The sequence below is a fragment of the Saccostrea echinata genome, unplaced genomic scaffold (genome assembly GCF_033153115.1).
Source record: "Saccostrea echinata isolate AGI-Se365-2 ecotype Australia unplaced genomic scaffold, CSIRO_AGI_Sech_v1 ptg000086l, whole genome shotgun sequence".
NCBI lineage: Eukaryota > Metazoa > Mollusca > Bivalvia > Ostreida > Ostreidae > Saccostrea > Saccostrea echinata.
Window position 1 is genome coordinate 3,196,935 of NW_026889835.1, and position 22,704 is coordinate 3,219,638.

Below are 22,704 nucleotides of genomic sequence, written 5' to 3' on the forward strand. Positions count from 1 at the left end.
GTTTGTCAAGAGTTGCTTCAGTTTTATACTTATAATTTTTTAGTCATTAGTGTCAACTATACAGGAAGTTTACGTTTTTATCTCCCTTGCATCCACCATTTGTCAATTTTTCTCAGTCCAACCCAAAAAATGGACAGAGAAGAACTATGCGATAGTCTTATCACATGGGTAAGATGCAATTTAGCGTTTGAATTATGTATTTTAATGATTTTTTTTAAGGAAATAGAGATGAAATGTTTTGCCAGGGACATAAACATTGTAGTATGCAATTCTCTACAGCTGTAAGAGTAAGTTCATTTTATTTGGGCAGTTAGCAGTGTGATATTCTTTAAGCAATGTACCATTCACTGTGATTTCAGTGATGAAATGTAAATTACAGTAAATTGAAGAACACCATATGTGAATTCAACTTTTGACACATTCCAGAAGTATAGAACTTGTCCATTTGTATAGAAAGTTGGGAAAATATGCATGCACCACTGTGCACTAATCTGTTGAATGAGAAACTATATTGTGCAGGATATGCTAAATCAAATTTGATTTAACTTGAACCTTTTCATAGAACTATAATTAACATGATGAAGTGAATCATGGCCATAGGAATCAGGAGGGGGAATGGGGTGGCCATGCCCCCCCCCCCCCAAATAATTGTGCCAATTTAGTGTATACTATAGAAAAAAATGGATACTTTATGCTTGTGCCCCCTCAATGATAACTTTTGATGACTTTTTTTGCTTGGTAGTCCCCCCCCCCCAACTGAAAAAATGTTTGATTGCACCCCCAAAACTGAAATTGCTTCCTACAGGCCTATGAATGGCTGACCAAATTAAAAGCAAAGTCATGATCTGCTTTTATGGGGTTTTCCATACATATTGTTAGACACTCTGAGACATTTTTATGTTCAAGACATCAAGATTGAATAACTACAGGTCAGGACCAAATACTCCCTTTGCTATATTCCCTGGTTTTCAGCAAATTTAATGATATTCATTATATCCATATGCTGTAAAAGTACTTTTTTCCAGATAGGATAAGTAATTAATGCATTGTATACAGTCACAAATTTTCTGCAGAAATTTGTCACAGTGTATTAAAGTGTGCATGAAAGACATAAAGAGTCAATGAAAAAATCTGCATAGTTTTCTACTTGTGGATTGAACAGAAATTGTGATCCCATGGAATTGTGATCCCGTGGAAAAAAGTACATTTACACTTAGTATAATATGTATTTGAAATATCCATGGTGTTAAATGTATCCATGGTACTACTATGTATTCAACATATCAATATTTAAGATTCCAAAGTTCTACTTACTGCCTTACTGCATATATTTACATTTAGTTGATGTGTACTTGAACTGTTTTATGTTTCAGATGCAGACATTTGATATCTCTGCATCAATCCATAAAGTGGATGATTTAATTGATGGGGTGGCAATGGCACAAGTCCTTAATCAAATGTAAGTTGCCAAGAAATGTCAAATTCTTCCAAAATTATCTGAAGTTATTTAATGTTTAAAGAGACTGTATGTTTCCAAGTAGGACCAAGGTTTGGAAAATTGTATTAGAAACCAAACAAATAATAAAAATACTTACAAAATATCTCAGTGTTGTTCATCAATATATAGAAACTTCCAGAGCATATTTAATACTAAAAAATATAACCATCTTCTTTAACTTGATAAAAAGACTATAAAACAGATGTAAGGTTTATAAACATGTACCTGGTAGTAATTCAGATGCAGTACATGTGTATGCTTCATATGAAATATATCAACTTGAAGAAATATATATTTTGTATATGTTCTCAGAGCACCTGACTATTTCAATGAAGGCTGGATGTCAAAGATCAAATTTGATGAAGTTAAAAACTGGAGGCTGAAGGTATTAAGAGTAAAATTGGAAGTTTATTGAAGAATTGTAACTGCATAAAAATCATGTAAATTCTTACAATGCATTTCAGTCGGTCATTTTCTGTTTTGAAAGATGATTTCTGAACAATTTTCTATTATAAAAGATACCCCCCTTTTTCCCCCCAATGTTTGGAAAATCTTGAAAAATGAGATATTGTTATATTTATATGTGATTACTTTTCTAAAATCTACTAATGACCAAAAAGGAGGAATTAATAGAGAACCATTACATGTATTAAGTGAATTTAGAAATAATTTTCTGAATAGCTTACTGACTGAATAGCTCTGTACAAGAACTTGAGGGATGAAGAATCTTAAATTTTGATGAGCTCTGTGATAAACAAACACTGTGACTTTATAGAATAGTGGACACAAATAAAGTCTGTATTTTTTCAAGCACTTATTAATTTTTTTTAACAATCATTTCAGGTCAGCAACTTGAAAAAGATATTAAATGGCATCTTGGAGTATAATATGGAGGTAAGTTTTATCATCAATCAAAATGGTATTGTTTGCTTTCATGAAAAATATATCTTACAGACGGTCTTACAGCTTAGTATGTCCAGTACCGGTAATCTTTTCTAAAATTACAATGAACATGTATATTAATTTGATCGGGAGAAGTCAGTACATGTATTTGAAACTGCATGTCAGCCTGCATGTCATTTGCTGAATAAAGGTGTATAAATGCAGAACCTGAGAGGTACAAATATCTGGATTCTGTTGATGCATGAGCAATATAGAATATTTCTTATTTTTTCCTTATACAGGTTTTGGGAATCCATATACAAAATTTTCAAATGCCAGATGTCAGTGCTATTGGTGAGTGTGTCTTTTACATAAAAGAGAAAAAAGGCTTTAATTATTTTCCCATGAAAATAATGACTTAGATTATGAGATGTTAATAGAATGATGGAAATTATAAAAATAATCACTGCTGAATTATATATTTTATTTTAAGATTAATCATTTTCATGAGATCATTAATATGATAATAATTTTGATGAAGGGATTAATTATTTCTAAGATGGCTTCCATTTCTTGAAAATAATTCAAATATAATATAGTATTGTATTATTGATTTTTTTCTCAGAATGATGAGGCTTTCCATTCACATACTGCACTATCTATCTTTCAAGAAGTCATCTTTTAAATTATCTTAATCTTTGTTCAGGTGAGCGCAGTGACAAGGCAGAGCTTGGTCGACTTCTACAACTGATCTTAGGCTGTGCAGTCAACTGTGCAAACAAAGAGGAATACATTGGGAGGATCATGTCAATGGAGGAGTCTGTACAACATGTTGTCATGAATGCAATCCAGGAGGTAAAAGAAAACTGAACTGCAAAAGAAAAAGTGAAAAGCAAAAAAAGTTTTGTTTTTGTTTGTTGACAGAGAGCATCTGCTGCTGATTTTGACACCACAAAAGTCACTATATTTGTAATTATGCTTTTAAGGTAATTTTATGTTTGTTTGTTTGTTTTTGTAACAGTTAATGACAAAAGAAATCAGTACTGGAATAGAAGGAGATACAGAATTAGGAGATCAGGTATAATTCAATCTTAATTGATAATTACCTGAGATGTTTATTAGTAAATACAACATAAGATGTATCATTACCTGTCCCTATTTTCCTTATTTTATATAGCATATATATCTCAATCTGGAGGCATAGACCAAAAAGTGTCCATGATATCAATTCTTTTTAATTTCAAAGATTTCAAAGATGTGCATGTGTTGATTAAAAAAAAATATACGATCCACATTATGGTAGGGGCTTTGATGTAAGGGAGGTATTTACAAATGCACATGATTTTGCTTTCTTATCTAGTTAAAGCGTGCTGTTGATGATTTAAATAGTGCCTTAGAAGCCAAAGAAGAATTGACTCAGCGATGCCATGAACTGGATCAACAGGTAAACGTACTATTCTACTTTTGTTTAAACCTAATTCAGGTATAGGGAATTGAGAAGATATTGATCGTCTTGAAAAATACTTCAAACTACATGTATTTATCCTTTATTCTCTTCACATTATGTGTTCATCTGTGTTATTAGTAAATTCCTACTGTAGTTGTTTGTATGGACTGAACTGTTGTGCTTCTTAGTACTATAAACCAACTTTTATTTGTGTGCAATATATACCTGCGAGCTTCACGACCCTTCTTTTACTTGTTAATATTTCTCACCACAAAACATTTATTGTATTCATCTAAAATGTTTCCTCAGTTGTAAATATTAATAGCGACAGGTGAATTTTATCGCAAATCTTGCTTGAAAGTATACACTACGACCGAAATAGTGATGTGTTGAGTGACGACACCGTTGAATCTGACTGAAATACAATTGAATCTGACTGACATACCATTGCGAAATCCAACAAAGAATCTGATTGGTGCATTTTTTATAGGTCCGCCCACATTCTCAAACGTGGAATGTTTCCAAGAAAGACAGAAAATGGGCAAAAGAGCTTACGTATTTTCTTTTGGTGAATAAGTGGGACGATGCATGCAATACCTTATTAAAGGATTGTGAGTTTTGGTAAACTGTAAAATGATCTTGCAAATAAAATTTGTGCCAAGACTGGCAGGAGTTGACTTCATACATCTGTACATGTACTTCTGCGAGTGAAGAACATGACCGTTTTCCTTCCGTTTTCTTCTTCAGTACATCAATAAAATTAAACGTACTTAGATTCGGTGATTATATTTTTTTTAATTATTTATTTTTTGACATGCAAGTATATATGATAATTATTTTTTTTTATAAAGAATATATAATTTATATTCGCCGTTACAGTAAAAATTGCACTGAAAAAACACACACACACACACACAAGAATTTCGAATTTTCTGGTCGCTTGTTTATTGCCATGACGGCCGTTAAAATGGGTATGCAGTTGCACACACACATTTGAAACATGGTATTTTTGACAGTTGTGGCGGCAATAATACAGTAAACTGTTGAATAATTCCGATGTTTCACGTGTGTTTTACCAGCTATGAATATATACTAGTAATTTTTCAATACCAAGTGCTCCGGTATCAGCTGGGTATGCTAAATACAATAATACCCGAGTTTTCAATTTATTAGGGCTTGCCTTCCCAATGTAGTAGTTCACTTGTTTACTCACTAGGGACTAGAACATAGAGAAAAAGATTTTTAGTGCGCACAGACTATTCATTTAAAGAACACCGAAAATGGAAAATGCCGTTATTTTATTGCAGAGGAAATCGGCAGATACAACATGTAGGATTAAACAGTTTTTTTTTGTCATTGAACAATATACATGTACCATATGTGAAAGGAATATCACATGCTGAAATATGATTTTATGGTTTGTTTCTTTCTTTTCTTTTTTTAGTTCAAAAAGTCAACGTTGGTTTCCGACCATCAAACATGGCTATTGGCTAGGCCGATTGTGTGAACATTTTACATTAGCTGTCTCCAGAACTAAGCCAAAGGTTCACTTGAACTCTTCTCATTCAAGTATTCTAAATTCTAACATCTCATTGGCAGGTTGCAGCATTGTTAGAAGAAAAACATGCCTATCTCACAGAAAATGAAAAATTACAGGAGCGAATCAACCAATCAGAAAACTTCGATGATTCCAGGTACAAATTACATTCTAATCCATATCAAAGTTTGCCATATGGATTTTATGCTTAAAACAATGCATTACAAATACATGTATATGGGGTAGGATTCATTTAAATTATATATGCTAAATTTAATGCTATATATTGTAGACCAAAATCTACCAGATTTGTGACCCACCAAAAAAGTGGCTATACAGTAGGGATGTAAAGATAGTACAGAGAAATTCTTTTTAAAATCTGATCAAGAACATATGGGTGACAGTCAATTTGATATACATGTACAACTGTCCCCATGTAGCATAGATTCAAGTTTGGATATGTTATTGAAGTCATTTGTGTGACCACAATAGGGGACCAAAGTTTTATGTGGGATTAAAACGGAAAAATCAAAGATCCAAGGTTATTCATTTGAGCATCATGGCTCATGGACCTCTTGTTTTTGGTTTCAAAAATCATTCTGGTTTCTGTTGTAACTGTTGTTGTAGCATCTTTGAATTTATTCTGTTTTTATTAATACGACAAAAAAAATGCATTCAGATAAATGCAAAAAGTACAGCCAAATTTATCTAATAGATTTATCAAATCTTTAAATTTTTCTTCAATGTTTGTAGCACCCCTGCTGGGAAAAGGTTCCTTCAGCTTCAGCAGCAAGTGGAAGCCCTGCAGGAAGAGAACTTTAAATTGGAGACCTGTAAGTCAGATTTGTCTTAAAATGCTTCAAAAGTTGTTTTTTTTTTCTTAAGATCAATGTTTGTTTTGCAATGGTCCATTCTTTACGTGATTTTAAGTACTTGTTTTCAACAGCCAAAGATGATATGAGGATTAAATTTGATGTCCTGTCCAAAGAATGTGCTGAATTTAAGCAAAAGGTTTGCCACCAAATTTTATTTTCACATTTCGGTACTGTAAATTATATTAGTGAACTTTATTTACACATAATTTCCAAAGACTGTCATGATGTTAAATCAAATTTTTGCCAACAAGAACTGATTATTTAAATGTATCTATCAGAGAGTATGTGAAACTAAGTCTTGAGAAAAATTACTCTCCTATCACATCTATTGTCTTACAAAATAAGATTTAAAGTATGTTCCTCTAGTAAATTCATCTTCAAATGAATGAACACTGAAAATGAGCAGTCCTGTAATTAACAATGTTATTTATTATTAAGTGTCTTTGTGATAAAATTATAACGATTTGAGCAGAATTCTGAGTTAACTGCTGTGGTAGATGAAGCCAGGTCACTGAAGGATGAAGTCGATGTCCTCAGACACACGTCAGAACAAGTGGTAATTCTTAAGCTTACAGTCTCTTTTAAATACATGGAATTTAACTGGAACAACCCCTTCCTTTACTATTTCATTTCATCACATAAGTAAATATATGTACATGTACCGGTACATATGTTTCATTCACATATACTTTTATTTGCAGACAAAGTATGAAGCAATGATTGATTCATACAAAAAGAAACTAGGTAAGTGAACAGACTTTCTGTGTTGATTTGGATCTTCAGACCTTGTTTCCATGTTTCTTTCAGTTGCATCATTGGTACTTAGATAAGAGCATGGTACCTTTATATCAGGTGTACCCATATTATATCACATATTAAAATACACTTAAATTTCCTGAAAATCTTAGTGAGATTAAATTGTGTTACTTTTTTTTCTCCAGAGGAACTGAGTGATTTGAGAGGTCAGGTCAAACTATTAGAGGATAAAAACACAAAATATATGCAGGAACATTTAGAAATGGAAGAGGTATTTTTAAATTTTATTTTACATTCCTTTATAGCTTTAAATAAAATGTAGGAATACACATGTAGTTTGCTGGTTAAATTTTACAGTTGTGCTACCAATTGATAAATATTTTGCTCCATACCATTGCAGAAAAAATAATTTTATAATGGAATTGGAAATTGCACAATTCAAACAAGAGTTAGATTTATTTTTCATTAATGAAATGTTTTCTTAGGAGTTACGGAAATCCAACACTGTCAAACAGCAACTGGAAATGTACAAGAGACAGGTTCATGAACTTCAGAGCAAAATGTCAGATGAAACAAAGCGAGCAGACAAGGCAGACTTTGAGTGTAAAAGGGCTCAGGAGAAATTAGTGGCTCTACAACGAGAGAAAGAGGTGGGATATCTGGGTCATACGTTAGTTGTTCATAAATACACACAGCATTTTAAGATGAAGCAGAGAATGTTACTTTGATTAAAAATGGGATCATGAGAGTTTTAGGGAACTTTCATAAAATTGTATATTAATGTGATTAAAATGAAGGAAGGTGACAGGGAATGTAATGGAGCAATTCTGAATTACATGCAGTTTATTAAATATAGATATGACAATATTACTTGTAAAAATCTTCAGCTGAACAGATAAAAATAACAGCTAAAAACATTAATAGGATAATGCAAAAAACTCTAATTTAAAAGATTTATAATATGTAAATTAACTTCTGTCTAAATGAGTTAGAAATGGTGTTGATTATTGTTGTAGAGAATTGCTACAGAGCGTGACTCTCTGAAAGAAATGAATGAGGAACTAAAGTGTACTCAGCTTCAGGGTATGGAGGGTGGGGAACCCTCAAACCTCACTCAGACCCCCAGAGTGGAGATGTTGTCCCTCCCACCAGAAATCAAGTAAGTTAGAAGTGAAAGATGCTGTATTTAGTTATATATCTATAGGAATAGTAAATATACATGAATATCAGTGTACTGTACATGTACTTACATGTACATGTATTTTGGCACCTTTGGCTCTATCCTTACTGTAATAATTCTTAAAGAACACCAGAATATAAAAATAATACATGTACATAGAAATATTGATCACTAAGTCATTGTTTCACAAAATGGTTCCTGACCTATATGGTATGTTTGAATAGGTAAAAAGTACAGTTACAGTACTTAAGTAATTTTTCAAATGAAAAATCAATATTTAAGTAAACTTTTACAATACACAATAAATATGTCATCAGAACTGTGTTATTGTGGAATGATGGATTTTTTACAAGATGACTTGAAATATTTCAAGTAAGAGAGCTTTATAAAGTAAGATCTTTACACGTAAAACAGGGAAAAGATGTTGAGGTTGGAGCACGAGAATAAGATGTTGAGGATAAAGAGTTCTGGGTCAGAAGAGGAGGGATCCCAGGTGCTACAGTCCATGCTGGACGACGCCAACAGTCGTAAGAACGAGCTGGAGACAGAACTCAGGTCAGGTCATGTTATTGATTGGTTCCAGGAACTTTAAAGAGCTTCCATGCATTTCTTTTAAATAAGCTGCTCTTAAAATGATGAATGATCAGTTTTTTTTGGTTTTGCCATATGATGATACAGTGTTTATTGTTATAGCTTGTTTGTTGGACTCTGAATGATGTTCTTAGACTTTCCTGGTCATTTTTATCATTTTGTATATTTCACTTTTATGACCTCTGTTTATTAGTGGTATGTATGTAGAAGTTATAACCCCCACAACAAATTGTAGGGGGAGACAGTATAGCTCAAAATGCAAGGTGAAGCCCAGCGCTTACATTAAATCTCAAGGATATCCATTCCAAACTTGCAGATATGGTGTACCTGTGAATATTTAATAAGATGCATGCTTTGTTGTACCTTGTGGAGATATCCATCCCATTATAGCAACATTAATTGGTTTTGTACTTTCTAGAGAATGCATTGTTTAATTCAAATTTGGGGGAAAAAAATTTTAAAAAACATCGGGTATACAAATTACAAAAATATATATATGAGGAGTGAATGAAGATTTTCTTTAACATGCAAATGAATAGTATTCATCTAATTTAAAAAAAAATTTCTTTCCAAAGTAAAGAGCTAGGTTCACTTTATGCATAAAATGGCCCTGTCCTTATATCATTTAATTGACTATCACTCTCTGACCCATTTCATATATCAAAATAAAGTAGAGACTTAGTGCTTTCATTTCCTATAACAAAATTTCTTTTAGAGAATCCAGGTATTGGAAAACAGGATTTTAGAAAATGCAATGTTCTTGAATTTTGCAGAAAACATATGAATTTGACTACCTTCAGCAAAGAATTAAATTACGAGCACAGCCCACGATCCAAAAATTAAAAAACATGTTTTGTGATCTTCAGAAATAGATCTTTCATTATATAATTGCATATTTTGGATCAGAGATTGTGCTCTATATGAAATATTGAAAAAATACCTCAACTTTTGGCCATTTTTAAGTGAATTTACAGAATATGGAAAAATGACGCATTTTATGATGTCATAATGCATTGACTAGAGAGAAAAATACGTCATGTTCAATAGATACAAGGTCATCAAGGGTCCAAGTTATAAATACTGCATTTTCAACCAAAACTGAGCAGTTTCCATTTTTCAGAAATTCTCAGGGCCAAAAAAGGCCCCAAGTGGCTCTTGCTCTTTGCACAAAGAGGATTACATCATTATTGCTATAAAGGCATGAAAAGTGTAACTGCTCACTTAAAACCATGCACATTTTTTTATTCAATTTCTCTCCAATTTATATGCTATGAAGAATTAAATGACATCCTAATTTATCTCACATTAAGACTGAAGAAAAGATAAGAGGTGTGTTGAAAAACATAGAAGTTACGTAGACCTATGTAGCTGTATAATATTGAAGAAAATGCTACACTAGCCTCTGGTGGAGAGCTAACATAAAATTGTATTTATACCAAATCTGAACTGGCCGTCTTACTTCATATCAATTTTGACACATAATTCGTTGTTTTCTCCATCTCTGGAAATAAAATGAATGTTAATTCACTTTAATTTAGCCAAACTGTATCAGCAATTTATTTTAAATAAGATATTTACACTCAAAATCTGATGCTCAGTGGCTAGTATAGTAGTTAATTTATAAGGGCTCTATATCTTGCACCTATGAGCAGGCATAGCTGGTACGATTATGAATGCAGCTATGATAGAAATTTCCATGTTCATGTAAATGAACAGAATATTGTTGCTGTATTTGTAAAGGATGCTTTCAATTAGATTTGATACATGGAGAAAGAGAAATCGTGGGTAAGGTAAATTTTAATGTTGACCTTGTATTAATATTTGTTTATATGGTATACAGAATTGCAAACCAAAGAATCATGGAGTTAGAGGCTCAGGTGGAGGACATTCATGAAAATCAGAACACTGTGTCTAGTGAAGAAGTGGCGGACATCAAGAAAAAGTTAAACGAGCAGATTCAGAGGACTCAAGAAAAAGACAATGCGCTGTCTAAAAACAAAGAATTGCAAGAAGATCTTGAAAAGAAATACAATGAACAGTCTCAGAAAGTGCAAGAGTTACAGGACTTGCTAAATAAGAAAGACAATGAAATGAAGCTGATGGAGGCGCGATACAGTAAATATTTAGAAAAGGCCAGGGCGGTAAGTAATTTCTCCTTTTCTGTGACATTTCCTCTCCACTTTGTTACTTTATGTAGAAAGCTGGGTAAGGTTTGAAATTTACACGCTTTGTCTATAGATATGGAAAATAGCTGATTGAAAGAGGATTCAGAAAGAGTGTCTAGAAATAAATCATTGTTGTACTACATGTCAGGATATGTGTTCCCATCATTTAAAGCTCTTGATGTCCAATATGGTCTGTCAATCTTTCATTTCTATATGCTATATTATTTTACGAAATTGAAAAAAAATCATTTTTACTCATTATATACCTGTTATTTCACGCATAATATATTTTTAAGGTTAAAGTCACAAAATGGTTTCTGGAAATAAATTTTAGTTTTCACACTATATGAAGTATACAACTTTGATTTTGCTAATGATTTCTGAGCGTCGTGTTACTAAATAATATTTTTGGCTCATATTATTTCATAATTTTCTCTACCATTTTTTTTACAGTTATTTGTCACTGTTGTTTAGACTACAGTACTGATTTAATACTTGTGTCCTTTCAATAAAGAAAATAGCAAAAAGAAATTGTTTTTGACAAAAAGGGTGATGTCGCCCCCTTTGCCATACTATTTGACCTTAACCATTGAGTTATGACATTGGAGTTAAGGTCATAAAACATCTTTAGCTTAGCAGCAACAACATATCAAGTTGTATACAATATGTGATGCATGAAATAAAGAAAAGATAAGTTTTTCATTTTAAGAGTTAGTGTATATTTACTGTGAGCTATCTTTGAGAAAAAATAATGTATCAAATGAATTAAATTAGCATAGGACAGTGTCACAGTAATATTACTCTATCAACATTTTTAGTATATCTTCAGTGTGTTATGTAACTAAGTAGTTTATATCTTAATTTTGTTTCTTTATTTCAGTGCATGTTGTATTTAGATTAATTGATTTTTGCCTGTTATCTGTGAGTTAAGCATGTCTGTAAAATCTGCATTGTATCCTTTTGTTCTAATATTTCATCATTATAAACATCTCAGGTGTTTAAAGCAATTGACCCCAAACAAAACAGCAGCACATCGGCTGAAGTTCAAGCTCTGAAAAACCAGCTCCACGAGAAGGACAAATACATAGCTCTCATTGAGGTAAAAGAAAAAAAAAACAAATATAGTGAAATTAACATAATTAGTTAAAAAAAAAAAACATTTAAACCACAACCTTTGGAAAATAGTATATTAAAAAATCAAAGTAAAATTTACATTTGCCAATGTTTGGTCAATAATATTAGTACCAGTAAAGTTGGGATTATACCTGTTTAACCGCATGGTGTCTCATATCACCTCTGAACTATTTCTCTGTGTTCCTATATGGTTGTACATGTATTTACTTTGGAAGGCATGATTATATTATTGATTTGGAAGAGAGAGGCTTAGAGGAAGGCAAGGCAATCACAAATTGTTAAATTATAGTTTCTGTGTCTGCCTACTCACAATTTCTCATATATGTTTATTGTTTAGTTTGATTTAGAGGTAAAATTATAGAAACTGTGAAGTGAAATTGTAAATATATAAATACCGGTAAGTGAATATGTCCAGAGTGATAATGATATAACTGACTATGAAGCATGTGATAAATCTCGAATAGATGGGCTCTCTGCTTTTGCTAATTAGTGTGTGATCCAAATTTATCCAATGTAGACTATCAAGTCATATTCACAAAAAATGATATTCCTTGTATAAAGTTTTTTTTTTGAAAAAGGATCATCTTGATATAAATAAATGTAGGATTCATCTTCTGCACCCACCTTTATCTTATAAGTTCAAAAAGGCAATAAAATCTGGTGCTAATATGAAACTAAAAACTAAAGAGTGTGTGAACTCTTGGTAGTCAATTTACATTTTATGAATTTCAAATGATAGAAATATGTTATTTGTTTTAAATACCAACTTCATGAAGTTTCAATGATTTGTCCAAAAGCATGTTTGATGCATGATATTTCAATGCTTCCTCTTTGATATGGCTAAATGCCATTATATTTTTATTTGTCACTATATGCATATGATTCAATCTCATTTCAGGGAGTTTTGTTTTTTTCATTTTGATAATTGATGATTCACTTGTATTTTTGATTGGTTGTAGAAAGAGAATGAAAAAGCTAAGAGTATACGTGATCAAGAAGAAAAATACATAGTTTCTGCCTGGTATAACATTGTAAGTATACTTATTGACACCCAAAGGTTACAAGAAGGCCCACCAAGAAATTGTTTCTTTAAATATATACACCATAATTGCAATGAACATGAAGTAAAAAGAACAGTTTTGCTTCTTTCTGTGTTATTAATATTGTTGTATTTGTCCTATTTCTGTTGAATAGAAGGTTGTTCCATAGCAAAAGTGCAATGGGTGAGAAACATTGACGTTTTTGTTGTTTCATGTTTAGGGCATGCAGTTGAATCGCCAAGCAGCAGAGGAGCGTTTAAACACTCAAGGACAGTCATTTCTTGCCAAACAGCGACAAGTGCGCACCACTCATAGAACTCAGTCCATTCCAAACTCAAATGCACAGAGGTGATACAACCTGGCATGTTAGCTTGAAAAACACATAAAGGGTCACATATAAAACTGGAGCATAGTGTAGACTCCCAGAGCATGAATTTAGTATATGCTTATCCCATTACTACAGGTTGTTAATCACACATCCCAACGTTATGCCTGATAAAAGACGTACATAGACACAGAATGCTGTAGGTTGCCATGCTTTCTTAACTGTGCTACCACATGATCAGCCATCTGCAATTAATTTTGTCATATATTTTGTAACTACAATATTGCTCTGTACTGCATGAAACTATACATATAAATGATAGTATGTCTATTTTTAGCTCTACTGGCCAGAGACAATGAGAGTTTATGTATTGGTTAGGTGTATGTCATCCACCAGTGCATCTGTTTGCTTGTTTTTTTTAAATGTTACTCCTTCAAAAGTTTTGGGTGTATTTCAAGAAGACTCTACACAAGAAAACTATAATAATACAAGTATGCACAACAAGACTAAATCATGAATATAAATCTGTTGACTTTTTAGGTCACCTGAGTCACTCAGGTGACCTATTGCTATCTGTTTTCGTCCGTCGTCGTGCTGGTGTGCGTCATGCGTAAACTTTTCACATTTTCGACTTCTTCTCAAGAACCACTGGGCCAATTTCCACCAAACTTGCCATAAAGCATCCTTGGGTGAAGGGGATTCAAGTTTGTTCAAATGAAGGGTCACGCCTTCTTCCAAGGGGAGATAATGAAGAATTAGTGAAAAATTAATGGTATCTTTTAAAAATCTTCTTCTCAAGAACCACTGGACCAGGTAAGATGAAACTGATATGGAAACATCATCAGGTAGTGTAGACTCAAGTTTGTTAAAATCATGACCCCCAGGGGTAGGGTGGGACCACAATGGACGATCAAAGTTTTACATAGAGATATATAGGAAAAATCTTTAAAATTCTTCTTCTCAGGAACAACTAAGCCCTGATTGGTCATATTTATATGGAAGCATCCTCAGGTAGTATAAATTCAAATTTGTTCAAATCATGACCCCCGGGGGTAGTGTGGGGCCACAATGGATGATCAAAGTTTACATAGAAATATATAGGAAAAATCTTTAAAAATCTTCTTCTCAAGAACAGCAAAGTCATGATGAGTCATATTTATATGGAAGCATCCTCAGGTAGTGTAGATTCAAGTTTGTTGAAATCATGACTCCCGGGGGTAGGGCGGGGCCACAATGGATGATCAAAGTTTTACATAGAGATATATAGGAAAAATCTTCTTCTCAGGAACAGCTAAGCCCTGATTGGTCATATTTAAATGGAAGCATCCTCAGATAGTGTAGATTCAAGTTTGTTCAAATCCTGAACCCCCTCCCCCCCCCCCCCCCCCCCCCCCCCGGGGTAGGGTGGGACCACAATGGATGATCAAAGTTTACATAGAAATATATAGGAAAAATCTTAAAAAATCTTCATCTCAAGAACAGCAAAGTCATGATGAGTCATATTTATATGGAATCATCTTCAGGTAGTGTAGATTCAAGTTTGTTCAAATCATGACCCTGGGGGGTAAGGTGGGGCGACAATGGACGATCAAAGTTTTACATAGAAATATATAGGAAAAATCTTTAAAAATCTTCTTCTCAAGAACAGCAAAGTCATGATGAGTCATATTTATATGGAAGTATCCTCAGGTAGTGTAGATTCAAGTTTGTTCAAATAATGACCCCCGGGATAGGGCGGAGCCACAATGGAGGATCAAAGTCTTACATAGGAATTTATAGGAAAATTTCTTCTCAAGAACTGCAAAGCCATGATTAGTCATTTTGATATGATCGTAGTTTTACATAGAAATACATAGAAAAAATCTTTACAAATTTTCTTCTCCAGAACCACTGGGCCAAGAAAAATGAAACTTATCTGGAAACATCCTCAGGTAGTGTAGATTCAAATTTGTTCAAATCTTGACCCCCAGGGGTAGGGCAGGTCCACAATGCATGATCAAAGTTTTACATGGGAATACATTGGAAAAATCTTCTCCAGAACCACTGGGCCAGGGAAGATGAAATGTGGAAACATCTTCCGTAGTGTAGATTCAAGTTTGTTAAAACCATGATCCCCAGGGGTAGGATGGGCCACAATGGACAATGAAAGTTTTATATTGGAATATGTAGGAAAAATCTTGAAAAAAATTCTTTTCTCAAGAACAGCAAAACCATGATTGGTTATATTTACATGGATACATCCTCAGGTAGTATAGATTCAACTTTGTTCAAATCATGACTCTGGTTTCTGGGGATAGGGTGGGGCCACAATGGACAATCAAAGATTTACAAAAGCTCCTTCTATCAGTTTATTTTATACTCTATGGATCTTATATGGATTGTTGTTTTATACTCAGGTGACCGTTAAGGCCCTTGGGCCTCTTGTTTGAAAGTAAATGAACAATGTCAGGATTACATAGAGTGCTAGAAGTGGAACTCTTTCAAAATGCTACTCCTCTTACAGTTTTGGTCTGATTCAATAAAACATAGTACACCAGGTACATACTCTGACTATTGGTATACATGAATCAAGATATGGTATTCTGTCATTCAGATTTTGATTTCAACTTATTGTCTTGCTATTGTTGCTGTATTTAAAATAATGTGTGAAAAATTTCAAAAATGCTATGTCTTGCTGCAGTTTTGTCTAATATTTAAATAAGTTGATTACATTAAGACACATCATTCTGTATTATGATTTTTGTTTTTTATTAGAATTGCTATACCTACTAAATATAGAAAACTTTTTTAAAATCTTTAAAAATGCTTTATAAACTTGCATAAGACTTTGGTTTTGTTTGAGTAAAACTTGGTACAGGTTTAAAAATGTAAAAATTAAAAACAGTAGATACTCCCACAGTGGCGTATATTCCTTTCTGCTAATGTGTAGGCTAGTGTCATAGATTTAACCTAAGGCCCAAAGTGTGGGAAAGCGAGGAGTGGGTCGTCTCCTCTCCATAGGGATAGGGAATTGAGGGGGGGGGGGGTTCAGAGGGAGCATTTTTGCGAACTCAAAGACATCTGTGATTGTCATTTGACCAGTGAAAATAATATTATAAGCATATTTTCAGTTTATATCATGATATGAAGACCACTTAACAAAACTGAGAACTTTTACTCTTTTACTCTGCTTAGAAAATATGGAAATTCCTTACTGAATAATCCAATTAGGAACATTCCTACTAACCAAAAATATTTTCACCAATTTATTTTATTTCCTGCACTAATCATGGACTCCTGTTGCTGTCGATGGTTTTGAAATTGTCTGATACAGACTTAGTATATCACTTGAATTTTGGCTTTAAAAATTCCAGTTATAGGAATTAAGAAGTATGTTATTAATAAATATAAAGTAAAACTGTAAACGCTGGATAGGTAAAGTGCGGATTGCTAAGTATGCTTTTTTTTTTGGCATTTGCAACAAAATAAAATTAATAGATAAGATTTATTGTCAACTGTTCTCCCTCTTTTTTCAACCAAATTTTTATCCCTGAGAAAATGATGTGCAGGCTACAGCCTTTTAGCCTATATGGAATATATGCCACTGTCCCAGGTATGAATTTTAGACTGTTATGAAGTGAAACCAGTAGAGCTTCAATGTCATCAGAGACATCTGGTTAAATTGTGGTCACATCTCAGTTGATAAATTATGGATGTTAAGCTTAAACACCTAAATATTAAAGGAGATAATATTTGATGCATTTTGCTTCACATAATTGGAGATTTGTTTAAAAAAGGGAATGTTTTTTTCTAGAACTCTATATATGATAACTAAATTTGGCTTGCCAAAAGGTGGTGCACAGAATGCTTTACAGTCCTTTGATTCAGTGAGTGTATAAGATTATGCATGCTTTATTCTGGTGTAAAATGAAATCAAAATGGTAATAGTCACATCAGATATTGTTGAGGAAAATTTATTAAACAGCTTAAGTGCATAACATTGAATTTTTTTTTTTTTATATGAATTGTGACTTTATTGAATTGCACATGATGAAAAGGAAATGTTTTCTGTCCAGTGTTTGCCAAGGTGAAATAATATATTGTGTGCATGTAGGAGTTCAATTTGTTTTGAAAAAAAAAAGTTTATTCCCAATAGATTTAATGCTAAGATAGATTTATAGTTTATCTTCCAGATATTTGATCAACTATTTATTTTTCTTATTTAACTGTATTGTCATATATATCTACTTTCACTGAAGTATATTTGTGTAAAAATGTACATCCCTCAGAATCTTGTGTCAGTCTTATATTTCTTTCAGAATTTGAATACTTATCTCTTCAGCTAAACATTGTGAACAAAGTTGGAAACATAAGTTCAATTCAGAATGCAATAGATACAGTTGAAAAGTATCATTCTTCAATGTCGAATGTTTTGTAATTGCAAAATTTTTCTTTCTTTTTTTTTAATCTGAATAGTGTAAATGGCTTGGATATCTTGATCATTTTACACTGTAGTTGTACTTTCAGTCAATTAGCCAAGGTACATAATGTGTGGCAAAATTGTTTTTAATTTAATTTCTGTCAAAATGATGAGTCCTTGACATTTCAGAATGCACAAATGTTAGCTTTTGTTTGAACTTTTCACATCTAAAGATTTTGGTATATTTTCTGTGTAATTTATATATATTCATTATGGCAAAACATTTTGATTTTCACTCAGGGATGTACATTATTTATTTGAACTATTCTGTAATCATCTTTCTGTGTTTAGTGCATGAGATAACATATAAATTACATGTATAATATTAAAATCATAGGCAATTTTTATGCAATTGAAATAAAAGAATAAAAATGGGGAATGTAATCTAACAGGATAAGAGAAGAAAGTTTGCTTTTTTACTTAACTATAAACAAAGAAAATTTGATGTACATTGTATGTTTTCTGATAGCACATTGTATTAATGTAGAAATTTTGAAGAAGTTATTTATACACCCAAAAATACTCATTATTTCCTATAATAAATAAGATATTAAGCAAATCAAATTGTTTTCTATAGCATTTATATTATAATTTTATACTTGATGAGAATTCTTTTTTTTTTTAATTCACACATAACCTGAAGTAATCTGCATTTCAAATTGGATGTGTATGAATTTTTAGGGATATGATTGTAACAATTTAAGCAATAATGGAGCTTATTTTCTTTGGTTTCAGTGACTTTCTGGAGTACTGATCTGAAATAAGTTGGTCTGTGTTATGTTCAAGCACCATAGAATCTGTATTGAGCTGTAAGGGACACAGTTCCACACTTTTCATACAAATTTTAAACTGAATGCCTAGGTTGTACATGTATTTCATTTGAGGTGGGGGGGGGGGGGGGGGGGGCAGAGGGATTATACAAGCAATGGTCTGTGTATACTAGTCTCATTTGCATTCTTCTTACTGGAGGATTTGGAAAAAAATATTTGATCATGTTACTGTGGATACTTGTATTACTAAATTTTAAAAATTCAAATGAATTTATACAGCTGGCACGACACTTATTCCAGTACATGTTCATGCCTTGGAAGAAGTATTATAGTATGTGACTATGTGTATGTATTAAATACAAGCATGTTTTATGTTTTTCAAATGATTTTTTGTTTGTTTTTATTCTTTGGTAATAGTTTCATTTGGACCAAAGAGAGGTAACACCGTTTTCCCATCTTTGACTGTACCAATGCATGGGCCTAAGTACCAGTATTTATTATATATTTATTTAATAAGTATTAAAGTGTCTGGGAAGTAGATGATAAAGTGGTATTATATATTTTGTTTAAGTATTAAAATATCTAGAAAAGCAAGTTTTTCCAACAAAGTCGATTTTATAAAGGAGATATTGCCAAAAAACTGAAAATTTTAAAAATATACACCTTTACGATACCGAAAACGAGGCTATTCCTAGCTAAAACGGAAGTGACGTCACAACACATCAGTTTCCGCCATTTTTAGAAAGTCTTCTATTGACCTGTGCGTGTTTTCCGGCGAATAATGGCCAGCAAAAGTGTCGGACGCATGTGTGTTGTAGCGGGATGCAGCAAAAGACAGTCAGATGGCGTGTCGGTTCATGTTTTCCCCAAAGATGAGCGACTGCGAGCGGCCTGGTGTCGTTTTGTGAAGCTGACGAGGGCAGACTGGTCTGGTCCTTCGAAATACACCGTTATCTGCAGTGACCATTTCAACGAGGATTGCTATGAGGTACATTTCTCGCTCATGAAGGACTTTGGGATCCCAGCGAAGAAGCGTCTACGCCAGGGGTCCATACCAAGCATATATCCCAAGCGGAAAAGAGACCAACTGAACGATGCGTTCCTGGAGTCTCCCCATGGGTATCGGGTTCGTTCGCCCTATCTACCTGTTCGCACGAGTCCGTTCGCGCAAGGTCCGTTCGCCATTATTCTTGTTCGCCCTATATCTCGTTCGCCCTATTATATATACAGTAAATAATAAATATCAACATTTATTATTAATTTTATTCAATATTTTACGACTTGGTGTTTTTTTTTCCAAATGTTACTACAGAATTTTTTTTTATTTACCGTAATCTTCAAATTTGATATTTATGCTCTTTACATGCTTAATTGATTTAATTATACTTAATTATGTCACTGTAAGTTTTGAAAACAATTAAAGGACTGAGACGTTAATTTCTGTTGGTCTGCCGGGTCTTTGATAGGACAGGTATTTATAGTGTGACCACATGCATACGTCTGTTGTCTCCCGTGTGCAATTTATGAACCAATGTACATACAATTTATTTAAAAAATCCATTGGTTCATTATTCAACTTTCTGCAATATAAATAAGACGAACGGACCCTGTGCGAACAAGTTTCAGGGCGATCGGACTCTGGGCGAACGGGAATGAGGGCGAACGGCGTCAAGGGCGAACAAGTTTTAGGGCGAACGAACATACAACCCTCCCCATGTAAACACCCCTACTCCAGTACGAGGAGCCCATGCAAAGCGTGAGAGGAATAGGGTTAGTTTTTTTTGTTCTATTCTATTTTGTTTTAATCTATAAATGGTGGTGATTCGATAATAAAAAAATATTAACTTCAGAAATTTGTAGACTTTTGGTGAGAAAATTCGGAATAAGAAAAAAGACCTCATCTGCACTAAAAATGCTTTCATGTTCTTTGTTTGTTAAACAGAAAGTAAATTACACTGGGTATTCACTGAAATATCTTAAACTTATTCAAATTTATATTATTTGTTTGTGTTAAAATTTGTTCATTATTTTATCGCAGGTATTGGCAGAGCTGCTTCATGACAACACAGAGGTTGAAGAAATACAGGAAGAGTCGCAAGACCAGGATGAATGTGTTGGGATCCAAACAACGCCTGTTCCCTTTCCCACACCTGTTTCGGTATGTTATAACATATTTAAGAACCAAAAAAAAAAAAAAAAATAGAGAGAAATGTGTAAATTGTTACATTCCTTGCACCTTAGCTTTATATAATTATGTTTACACAATATATGTAGTACTAAACCAACTGAAAAGAAAGAATGATTTTATTAAATTTTCTCTTCTTATTCCACATGCTGATGCATCTTTGATTTATCTTTTTTTAGGCCATTATTTAAAAAAAAAAAAAATCCTAGATTCTCATCTAATTCTGTCTCAATTTCTTTTCTGTTAAATTCTTCATCTTGATTCCGATTGGGATCGGTATTCAACTTGCTATTCAACTTTCGGTTCTAAGTCCCATGAGGACCATGAATGTAAGAATGATTTTTACAACTGATAAGTTGGTTATTACTGTATTGCGTATTAAACAAGGATAGATTGGTGAGGATCCGATGTGTAGTAAGAGATATGTTTATTTAAATTGACATCTCCTATGACTTTTGTTTGGGCATAATTAAGATAACTCTGCACAGATTGATTAGGTCAACAAAAATATACGAAATAAAAAATGTAGTATAAATTTGTCAGCTTGCCTCATTTAAGAAAAAGTTCAATGATTATTTTGTTAAATATAAATGATGTTATCATGCATCTTGTGCATTATTCACAATATCATGAAGATTTATTCAGTTCAGATATAAGATTAAAAGAGATGGTTATTACATTCTTCATCGCTGTGTTCTTCTGAATTTAAATTACTTGACCCTAAATAAGTAATAACCAAATCTAAATTTCCTGCTTAACATGTCCACAATACTAGACTCTATGCAAATAAGTCCATATGTGTATGAGTAAACTATTATGAAATAAAACAGAAACTTGCACTTGTTCTAAATTTAGTGAAAGGAAGAAAAAATTGTATACTATTCATACGAGTATTATTAAAGAAAAGAGATAAAAATATTGCTGTAAAGTATGCAGGCCACAATTATAATTCTACGGATTACTTATTAATCTTTTTTCTGTTCATTTTAGGAGGAGAAAAGTGTGTCTATGGCATGTCAGACAGAATCAACACGAAAACGTAGCGTAAAGATTCAAGTTGCTGCAAGGAATAAGGAAAAAGGTACTTATTCGAAGTAACTTGTTGCAACATAAGATAATAATATGTTGTAATTGTCATTCTTTATTCTTTGATTATTACTGCAATATACCTGGTACTCTCAATCTGATTCCCCATGGCTAGTTTGGCTTTTTTTTAAAAAACATTTATTATATTAGAACATGTACATTTATGGACTATGACCCCTAAGCTGGTATTGAAAGACATACATTCAGGGATTATTACATATTTACTCATTGATGATTATTATAACTGAATTATATTATGTAGTATCGTTTATATACCCCCTTTCACCATTTCTTTTTAAATTTTGAAAAGAGAGGAAAACATTTAACTTATCAGTACCTAATTTGTGTGTAGTATTCAATTTTAAAAAATTGCAAGTTCATATGCATAAGACTAATTAGATCATTGTTCTTCCTCCTAAATATAAATTTTAAGAGAAAAATCTTGTTTTCTCACAATGACATATAATGTTTATATGTAATTTGATAGGATTACAAGTTGACCTACAACCCAGAGTTCGAAGCATTGGTATTCAGGTTGATGTACGAGATGATTTGCCTGCTCCACGTCCACCTCCAGCACCTGTTCCTGTTCCTGATTCCTCTAGTGGTGAAGAGTCTATCCAGACGGAGAATGAGACTGCCTCATTGTATGAACCTTCTGGCACTAGTTCAGATGATTCTCATGTACAGGATACCAAGTAAGTGATTAGGCTATGGTCATTGATCAGTTACCTAAGAATTGCTTCAAAAAGTTTACTATGAAGAGAAAATGAA

General features: G+C 32.8%; 2 protein-coding genes across 3 annotated transcripts; both read left to right on the top strand.

The window, feature by feature from the left end:
* The first annotated feature begins 63 nt into the window (after window positions 1-63).
* On the top strand, window positions 64-18,784 carry LOC133177136 (protein Hook homolog 3-like). Of its 2 annotated transcripts, XM_061312241.1 has the most exons (22): window positions 64-168; window positions 1,374-1,459; window positions 1,811-1,883; window positions 2,342-2,392; window positions 2,683-2,734; window positions 3,087-3,235; window positions 3,402-3,458; window positions 3,741-3,824; window positions 5,427-5,521; window positions 6,118-6,197; window positions 6,311-6,375; window positions 6,712-6,795; window positions 6,941-6,983; window positions 7,181-7,266; window positions 7,481-7,645; window positions 8,012-8,154; window positions 8,590-8,730; window positions 10,607-10,907; window positions 11,926-12,030; window positions 13,025-13,096; window positions 13,326-13,453; window positions 18,625-18,784. In XM_061312241.1, the coding sequence occupies exons 1-22, from the start codon at window positions 130-132 to the stop codon at window positions 18,641-18,643; spliced, it is 2,118 nt and encodes a 705-aa protein (XP_061168225.1). In that variant the 5' UTR covers window positions 64-129; the 3' UTR covers window positions 18,644-18,784. The 2 variants fall into 2 exon arrangements, with proteins under 2 accessions (XP_061168225.1, XP_061168226.1); XM_061312242.1 differs by lacking the exon at window positions 11,926-12,030 and having other exon boundaries at window positions 115-168.
* Window positions 18,785-19,440: 656 nt separating this feature from the next.
* LOC133177066 (THAP domain-containing protein 10-like) lies at window positions 19,441-22,632 on the top strand. The gene is made up of 5 exons (XM_061312157.1): window positions 19,441-19,785; window positions 20,349-20,429; window positions 20,698-20,817; window positions 21,835-21,925; window positions 22,418-22,632. Exons 1-5 carry the CDS (start codon window positions 19,441-19,443, stop codon window positions 22,630-22,632), a joined length of 852 nt encoding a protein of 283 aa, XP_061168141.1.
* Window positions 22,633-22,704: the final 72 nt, after the last annotated feature.